The 10,163-nt window shown below is 42.3% G+C and overlaps 1 protein-coding gene across 1 annotated transcript in view; it reads left to right on the forward strand.

Annotated features, from left to right (window-relative positions):
• The first annotated feature begins 2,114 nt into the window (after positions 1-2,114).
• The window catches only part of LOC148299713 (uncharacterized), a 67,448-nt gene continuing 59,399 nt past the window's right edge, over positions 2,115-10,163 (forward strand). The window contains exon 1 of the mRNA XM_088275772.1: positions 2,115-2,285. Within this exon, the coding sequence (XP_088131898.1) occupies positions 2,201-2,285 (85 nt within the window). The 5' untranslated portion in view covers positions 2,115-2,200. The remainder of the gene's footprint in view (positions 2,286-10,163) is intronic.

Below are 10,163 nucleotides of genomic sequence, written 5' to 3' on the forward strand. Positions count from 1 at the left end.
ATAAGATAATACTAGATTTTGGTTTATAGCCACATTTATTTTGGAATTTTTCTCGAACCGGTTTCAAAAAGAACTTTGTTATCTTCAGGGATAGACATGTACATATATATTCCAGAATACAACGAGGTTTTGGTCGAAACCAGTTGGAGAAAAGTACCACTAATGGATGTGGTTAAAAATAAAGTTCTAGTTTTATTTTATAAAGTTTTATAAAACGTGCCACAAAATATCTGCCAAAAATATTCAAGAAATAAGCTAAACCCGCTACTAACAAAGACGTAGTAAAGAAGATTGTTAGAGGTCAGATCATAGAAACGATAGCAAAATGACGATAGGCACTATTGACTTAAAATAATCTTCAAAAATTCATAGAAAGAACAGCCAAACTTCAAAAACAAATCGAAAAACTATCGATTATCAAATCAAGGTTACACCTCCTTTGTCTAAAAGAAAATGGAATAAATATTTACAGGAAACTACAGAATCAGTGAGTTTAAAATCATTCCCTGAACCCTCATCGTCCAAAAGAAAAACTGTACAATTCCTGCTACAACAAGTGTGTGTAAACGATTTGGTTTTTCAGACCGATGAGTTGCAACTTTGACTTTTGTTGTTGTAAAAGACTACAAGCCATACTACACCAATATTTGGAACTGGCAAATGTATTTCAGATTCAATCGTCAATGATTTTTGAGCAGCAGTTTGGAGCTTGAAAATATTCAATGCCTAAGTATTTAATACTGAAAACATGGAGCAATTCAACGTTCAGAATAAGTATTGAATATACCATTACAGTGGTTTATTTATAATTTTACCTACATTCTAATGCATTGCCATTTTGACATTATTTACCCATGATGGTCCCACATCTGGTCTTAGGGGAAATTCTAATCCAACTGGAAAAGCCTTAAGTTTTGTGAATGATTATCGATTATAGATTTTTTACTGTACATGTAAACCGCTATGTTTATATATATAGATATATATATATATATATATATATATATATATATGTATATATATATATATTATATATATATATATATATATTATATATATATATATATATATATATATATATATATATATATATATATATATATATATATATATATATATATATATTATATATATATATACATATATATATATATATATATATATATATATATATATATATATATATATATATATATATATATATATATATATATATATATATATATATATATATATATAATGCATATAGTCACTATATCTATTCCCAATAGCTTACTAAAGTAGGGCACCGTAACAAAATACTAAACTTGTAAGTGCGTGAAAAAGATTGAGAACCCCTGGTGTATAGGTTACATCAATCATCACCAACTAGCAGAAACGGAAATATAGATTTATTTGCAAATGGTGCATAAAGACTTTTTATATATTATATATCAAAGGTCTATATATTAAAATCAAGCACTGATTATTTGAATCTTACTAAGTTGCATTTTACAGTTGAAAAACAAATAAAAAAGTCATTTTGTGACAATCGTTTCGCCTAGTTATGTCATTTTTCAAACGAATTTAATTTCGTTATTACCGGTTTCGGAATAATCATACCATCATCAGGATTTAAATTAAATTGTCACCGTCTGACTTTTGTACAAAAATGAAAATTTTGAAAGAGAGAAATAAAACAATTGAATCACAATGGGAATATTTTTAAAAGTGCTTTGAAGTCCAATTAAGTTTGGTATTTATTATATTTTAATCTCCCGGCAGATATATCGGCCGACCTCGTGACGCAGACAGATGAGTTCACAACAGCCATCTATGTCGGATCGAGGAAATTTTTTTTCACACACAACTTCACACACAAGAAACACGTCTAGACTTGTAATTTCTTTCCTCATATTAGCTTTGTTGCGTAGCGGATAGGTGTGGATATAGTGAAAACATTCACGGATGGGAACATTGGTACACGAGTATAATAATCCAACATAAAAATCCAGTTTCCGGTAAGCGCTGGTTCAAAATGCCCGAATAATGCACATTGTTCATATTACCCCCCTTATGTTATGTATGTACTTACACGATTCAATGTCTGCCAGTGAACAAGTCATTTCTGTCTTTCTACCTTCATTCCGCACCAAGATGCCGAGGGTGTCCAGGCTTAATGTACAAGCTCCGCTCTTGTGAAACTATTTTATAATTTTCAATGTTTTTAGGTGATACACCACTCGACCTGGCTAAAGAACGTGGTCACGAGGAAGTAGTAGCTTGTCTGGAGTTGGAAATAGGCAGTAAGTATAAGCCAGTAAATGTATTCACAACCAGTGGAATGTAAACATTTCCTACCAACTATACACTTTCACATAAGTATACCCACAACAAGTACCTACTTGAATCTAGACTAATATATTTACTAGTAGATGTGTGCACGCTACAAAATAAAACATAAGAAGTAAATACCGTTCCCGAAAATGAGGCGACGTTTTACAGGAAATAAGTAGAGGACTCTTCCTAATACCTGCTGGACTGAACGTGTTATGGATATACCTAATGTTGTATCGTGCAAAGAATGTGTAATGTAGTTCTGTGGACATGTGGAATCTTGTGCTATTCTTTTTCTTCTTCCAACCCTTATCCGCACACCAATGGTGCATAGGGCACTGCATCAAACACTTGATCAGCGTTGTTTACACATGAAGGAAAAGTGATTAGCCCACCGCTTCAGGCACCTCCTGGGTAATATTGAATAAATATTAGAATGAAAAAATCACTTAAATTTATTTAACTGGGAGTCGAACTCGGGACCTCCAAAACGGTAGCTAACCGTGCTGACCATTGCACTACGGAGGCAGAGTATAGTTTTATAGGAATGTAAAATCTAGTTCTATAAGAATGGAAAATCTAGTGCTATTCTTCTTCTTCTTCCGACCTGTTGAAATGAATGTAGAAAGTTGAGACGTAAAAATGTGCAGAGTTTGAGCTTCGATCCAACGTATGTTCCATATTTCTCATTTCCATCTTCTCTTCCTTACGTACAGACTTCTCTGCAAACTGCGAACAGGAGGCTCGGCTGGCGATCCCACTATACCGACTTACTATTTGTTCCTCAGAACGGGAGGTGTTGCAACACACTGCACCATGGGAGAAGAAAGTTAAGGAGCTGGAGGACGCCCTAACTGCCCTAGCCGCTCCCAGTAGCTCCACTCTGTCCCTGGAAAGGGTGCAAGCTGAACACGCCGAAACTCTGCAGCAACACCGCCAAGACACGGGTACTGATTCAGAATCTTCATGAATAAATTGACTTATACGAAGACAGCTTTCCAACTTGCAGACGAGAGATGAAAAGTGACTTACTGTTTGATCCTCAGAACGCAAGACGACCGAGTTGGAGCAGAAAGTTAAGGAGCTGGAGGACGCCCTGACTGCCCTAGCCACTCCCAGTAGCTCCACTCTGTCCCTGGAAAGGGTGCAAGCTGAACACGCCGAAACTCTGCAGCAACACCGCCAAGACACGGGTACTGATTCAGAATCTTCATGAATAAATTGACTTATACGAAGACAGCTTTCCAACTTGCAGACGAGAGATGAAAAGTGACTTACTGTTTGATCCTCAGAACGCAAGACGACCGAGTTGGAGCAGAAAGTTAAGGAGCTGGAGGACGCCCTGACTGCCCTAGCCACTCCCAGTAGCTCCACTCTGTCCCTGGAAAGGGTGCAAGCTGAACACGCCGAAACTCTGCAGCAACACCGCCAAGACACGGGTACTGATTCAGAATCTTCATAAATAAATTGACTTATACGAAGACAGCTTTCCAACTTTTCCAAAGAGAGATGAAAAGTGACTTACTGTTTGATCCTCAGAACGCAAGACGACCGAGTTGGAGCAGAAAGTTAAGGACCTGGAGAACGCCCTGACTGCCCGAGCAGGCCCCGCCCCGTCCCTGGAAACCCTGCAGCAACACCGCCAAGACACGGGTACTGAGTCTTGTTGTTAAGTGCGAGAAACTAAATCATCACTATTACAAACATGATGGACAAATATCATACTCTACATCGGATTCAATGAATAGATTTTACCACAAAGTGACTGCCGAATCAATTAATGAAATCCTTCAATATTGATAAAGACATAAGTTGTAGAAAGGAGAGTAAATGGTGCCCTGAATTCAGTATTATCAAATAAAACCCCATCAGGGAAAGCTAAGCAGCACTGTCCCGGTAATGTATGGAAGTGGAGCATAGAAGGATGAGAGAAGACTGAATGCAGTCGGAATGTGATCTCTCGTTAGACACGAGGAATGGGTGCAAGGCTGAGATAAGCATTACCCAGCCAACTAAGGAAGGTGTGTCGAGATGGTTTGGGCATGTGAATCAAGTGAGAGTGGGAGAACAGTTAATCATATATATGTGCAAATGTGGTCAGGTCAGGAGTCGGAATAATAAGCGGGTAGGTACGTATGAGGAGATGCATGAATGCGGAACATGCGAAGATTGTTTGCCAAGACAGAAGATGTGGGGTTCTATTCTGTCTGCCTACCGCCGCTAGGAGGCGGCGTGATGGTTAGTTAGTTTTCTACGATAATTTTCAAAATGATACATTTTCACATGTGATTTGATCAACCTAGTTTGACCTGTCCGGGAGTACGTTTCTGCGGACAAAACTGTATCTGTGGAGTCAGTTTTTTTGGTATTTTTTATTTACTTTTTATAATTTTATATCACAGTGGGAACATTTACCTACGCCTTGAGGTTTTACTGTTAAGTTACTTATTTCAATAAATCTATTAATCTCCCCAGGTGGAGCATATGGACAGCACAAGGCGCCTCCGAAGAAGGATAAAACTAAGAAACAGGCCCCAACAACGAGCAGCCACCATTCTGTCCCAACTTCTCCTAATAGGGCTACAGGAAAAGGGGGAGTTAAAGGTAAACAACCATCACGCCGCTTCCCCGCAGGGGAAGGCAGAGAGAATAACACGCCTCATCGAGCTTAAGCACTGTTATATTGATCATTAATCACAAGAAGGTGGTAAGGTGATCAGCCCCGCGCTTCAGTCCTAGGGATATTGAGTGGACCATTACTCTTGTCTGTTGTGTCCCTTCGGGAATCCAACCCGTAACCTCTAATGGGGTAGCCAAGACGCGCTGCGGGAGAGGATAAAAAATTATGAAATCCATCGGAAGTCGTTTATTTATCATAGATAGAATGAATAATTTCGCGCCGCTATCACTGGAACCAGCCAGTGTAAATGTGAGCCCTGTAGTACTCGGACTTCCATATTAGCATCTCGGTAGAATCTTATCGTGACCCGAGTGGATGATGATATCTCTAGCCAAGTTAGCAATAAAACAACACTCGGTTTTACTATAAAGTATACATAATGTCCATAGAACTAAAAGATCCATAACGCAGTAACACATCAAACAAAATGTAACATACCTACTCGTATACCTCTTTCGGTCGAAGGAACATTGATGATTATGCAATAAAGTTGTACAACCTGCTTCCACTATCTCTAAAGTCACTAAACCCTCCAAACTCATGAGTTGACAATGGAAGTGGGCAGATAGAAATAGTATGTTTTAATGTTTTATGTGAAACTTTGTATGATGAAATAAATAGTGAAATCTCTAGCCAAAGTGATAAAAAGGGCTATCACACGGAGAACCCTCGACTGAGAGAATTCCAAACGAAGATAATAGGCAGACCTGTGAGACCGAACGTGTCGTGCGATGGAGTAGAGAAAGAATAACATATGGAGAGACCGTGTCAAAAAGTTGGATCAATCAAGGATCCCATGCATTGCGGATAACGAGATGCCACCGGGTCACCCCCTTCCCGGAACACCTCCAGAGAGATGGAAGGATAGCTGGGCGCCAACGTCTCAGGAGGAGTCACGTTCCTGAACAAAGTGGATCTTCAGATCTAATACTAGAAACGGATGAAGGTTTTATATGTATATTCTCTTTAGCAGGTATTTCTCCGCTGATGGTAGCTGCCAAAGAGGGAAACTTGGATGCAGTCAACATATTATTGGCAGCGGGGGCACTCGTGGACCAAGCAGACGCAAAGGGTAACCTATACTTTTATCAACTGATGTATGTCCTCGGTTATAGCTCCGACTGCAGTGTTGTATGTCTTCGGCTACTAGTGTGAGTGCACTGTTACACATCCCCGGATGCAGGTCCGAGTGCCTGGTGTATCCTCAGCTTACACATCTGACTGCACTGATGTATGCCTCGGTTACAGGTCGCACAGCCCTGGTTTATGCGGTCCAAGGGGGTCACCTGGATGTGATGAAGGTCCTGATAGAAGCAGGAGCAAAATTGAATCAGAAGGGTAATTATTATTTTTGTTATCTTTATTTTCAATTCTTTTGCATTACACAAACGTGACATAAATTCAAATATAAAAAAAGATCCCACAAAGGCATGGCCTGTGTCTGGGTATACAATATAATTTAGGTCATAGTAAAGGGCACTGGCAAGAATACAATACGTATTAAAAGTAGAACTAAATAAAAGTATTAATATAAAATACAAAAAATACCATAATAGTATTTTATAAGGTTTGTAACTTTACACTCATCTATTTGCAGTGAAACTTCTGTATGGATATTCAGTGTGAGTATTGGAATACGCATATGACATGTGATATTTGACTATATTTTCGTGAAACGCCAATATTTGTCTGTTTTCAGCAAAATGAGCAGTCCCCTCGTTCTTCTCGCACCGCACCACCTACCACCGCAACATTAGCCCGAGTCAGTTCTACTGGATCCCGATTTATTTAGCCCGGATCGCTACGATAACATCCGACTACATCCAGCTGTATTTCACAGTAATAAAGCGATTTCAAAACATAATGTCTTTTTCAACTTGACTAACTGACTTACCATCACGCCGCTTCTCCGCAGGGGTAGGCAGAGAGAATAGAACGCCACACCACTCTGTCTTTGCAAACATTCTTCGCCTCTTCCACGTTCATTCATCGCCTCATACATACCCGCCGATTGTTACGACTCCTAACCTGACCACTTTCAAGTATTTGGCATACCTGATCGTACCATGTTTTTCTAGGTCTTCCTCTGCTCCTTTTCCCAATTACATTCGCCTCATTAATTTGTTTTAGCGTTCTTTCTTCTCTCATTCGTTCTACATGTCCAAACCATCTCAAGACACCTTTCTTAATTTTATGGATAGTGTAATCTTTATAGATAATAATCTTTTTTAACTTGACGGAATAAAATAATGAACTTCACCAAATAATCACAACTACTCACCGCTTTGGCTACCTTTGAACACTCGGTGCATATCTGTATGCACTCAATGCAGCTACGCGTGCATACGAGGTGCCCACATGGTCACCGATTGTCACTCGGGACATATCTGTACACACTAAGCGTGCATGCAAGGTGCCCATATGGTCAGCGTATAAACACTCGGTGCATATCTGTATGCACTCAATGCAGCTACGCGTGCATACGAGGTGCCCACATGGTCACCGATTGTCACTCGGGACATATCTGTACACACTAAGCGTGCATGCAAGGCGCCCATATGGTCAGCGTATAAACACTCGGTGCATATCTGTATGCACTCAATGCAGCTACGCGTGCATACGAGGTGCCCACATGGTCACCGATTGTCACTCGGGACATATCTGTACACACTAAGCGTGCATGCAAGGCGCCCATATGGTCAGCGTATAAACACTCGGTGCATATCTGTATGCACTCAATGCAGCTACGCGTGCATACGAGGTGCCCACATGGTCACCGATTGTCACTCGGGACATATCTGTACACACTAAGCGTGCATGCAAGGTGCCCATATGGTCAGCGTATAAACACTCGGTGCATATCTGTATGCACTCAATGCAGCTACGCGTGCATACGAGGTGCCCACATGGTCACCGATTGTCACTCGGGACATATCTGTACACACTAAGCGTGCATGCAAGGTGCCCATATGGTCAGCGTATAAACACTCGGTGCATATCTGTATGCACTCAATGCAGCTACGCGTGCATACGAGGTGCCCACATGGTCACCGATTGTCACTCGGGACATATCTGTACACACTAAGCGTGCATGCAAGGTGCCCATATGGTCAGCGTATAAACACTCGGTGCATATCTGTATGCACTCAATGCAGCTACGCGTGCATACGAGGTGCCCACATGGTCACCGATTGTCACTCGGGACATATCTGTACACACTAAGCGTGCATGCAAGGCGCCCATATGGTCAGCGTATAAACACTCGGTGCATATCTGTATGCACTCAATGCAGCTACGCGTGCATACGAGGTGCCCACATGGTCACCGATTGTCACTCGGGACATATCTGTACACACTAAGCGTGCATGCAAGGCGCCCATATGGTCAGCGTATAAACACTCGGTGCATATCTGTATGCACTCAATGCAGCTACGCGTGCATACGAGGTGCCCACATGGTCACCGATTGTCACTCGGGACATATCTGTACACACTAAGCGTGCATGCAAGGTGCCCATATGGTCAGCGTATAAACACTCGGTGCATATCTGTATGCACTCAATGCAGCTACGCGTGCATACGAGGTGCCCACATGGTCACCGATTGTCACTCGGGACATATCTGTACACACTAAGCGTGCATGCAAGGTGCCCATATGGTCAGCGTATAAACACTCGGTGCATATCTGTATGCACTCAATGCAGCTACGCGTGCATACGAGGTGCCCACATGGTCACCGATTGTCACTCGGGACATATCTGTACACACTAAGCGTGCATGCAAGGTGCCCATATGGTCAGCGTATAAACACTCGGTGCATATCTGTATGCACTCAATGCAGCTACGCGTGCATACGAGGTGCCCACATGGTCACCGATTGTCACTCGGGACATATCTGTACACACTAAGCGTGCATGCAAGGTGCCCATATGGTCAGCGTATAAACACTCGGTGCATATCTGTATGCACTCAATGCAGCTACGCGTGCATACGAGGTGCCCACATGGTCACCGATTGTCACTCGGGACATATCTGTACACACTAAGCGTGCATGCAAGGTGCCCATATGGTCAGCGTATAAACACTCGGTGCATATCTGTATGCACTCAATGCAGCTACGCGTGCATACGAGGTGCCCACATGGTCACCGATTGTCACTCGGGACATATCTGTACACACTAAGCGTGCATGCAAGGTGCCCATATGGTCAGCGTATAAACACTCGGTGCATATCTGTATGCACTCAATGCAGCTACGCGTGCATACGAGGTGCCCACATGGTCACCGATTGTCACTCGGGACATATCTGTACACACTAAGCGTGCATGCAAGGTGCCCATATGGTCAGCGTATAAACACTCGGTGCATATCTGTATGCACTCAATGCAGCTACGCGTGCATACGAGGTGCCCACATGGTCACCGATTGTCACTCGGGACATATCTGTACACACTAAGCGTGCATGCAAGGCGCCCATATGGTCAGCGTATAAACACTCGGTGCATATCTGTATGCACTCAATGCAGCTACGCGTGCATACGAGGTGCCCACATGGTCACCGATTGTCACTCGGGACATATCTGTACACACTAAGCGTGCATGCAAGGTGCCCATATGGTCAGCGTATAAACACTCGGTGCATATCTGTATGCACTCAATGCAGCTACGCGTGCATACGAGGTGCCCACATGGTCACCGATTGTCACTCGGGACATATCTGTACACACTAAGCGTGCATGCAAGGTGCCCATATGGTCAGCGTATAAACACTCGGTGCATATCTGTATGCACTCAATGCAGCTACGCGTGCATACGAGGTGCCCACATGGTCACCGATTGTCACTCGGGACATATCTGTACACACTAAGCGTGCATGCAAGGTGCCCATATGGTCAGCGTATAAACACTCGGTGCATATCTGTATGCACTCAATGCAGCTACGCGTGCATACGAGGTGCCCACATGGTCACCGATTGTCACTCGGGACATATCTGTACACACTAAGCGTGCATGCAAGGTGCCCATATGGTCAGCGTATAAACACTCGGTGCATATCTGTATGCACTCAATGCAGCTACGCGTGCATACGAGGTGCCCACATGGTCACCGATTGTCACTCGGGACATATCTGTACACACTAAGCGTGCATGCAAGGTGCCCATATGGTC

The sequence above is a fragment of the Brachycentrus maculatus genome, unplaced genomic scaffold (assembly GCF_059751285.1).
Source record: "Brachycentrus maculatus isolate JH-2025_06_01 unplaced genomic scaffold, ASM5975128v1 h1tg000987l, whole genome shotgun sequence".
NCBI lineage: Eukaryota > Metazoa > Arthropoda > Insecta > Trichoptera > Brachycentridae > Brachycentrus > Brachycentrus maculatus.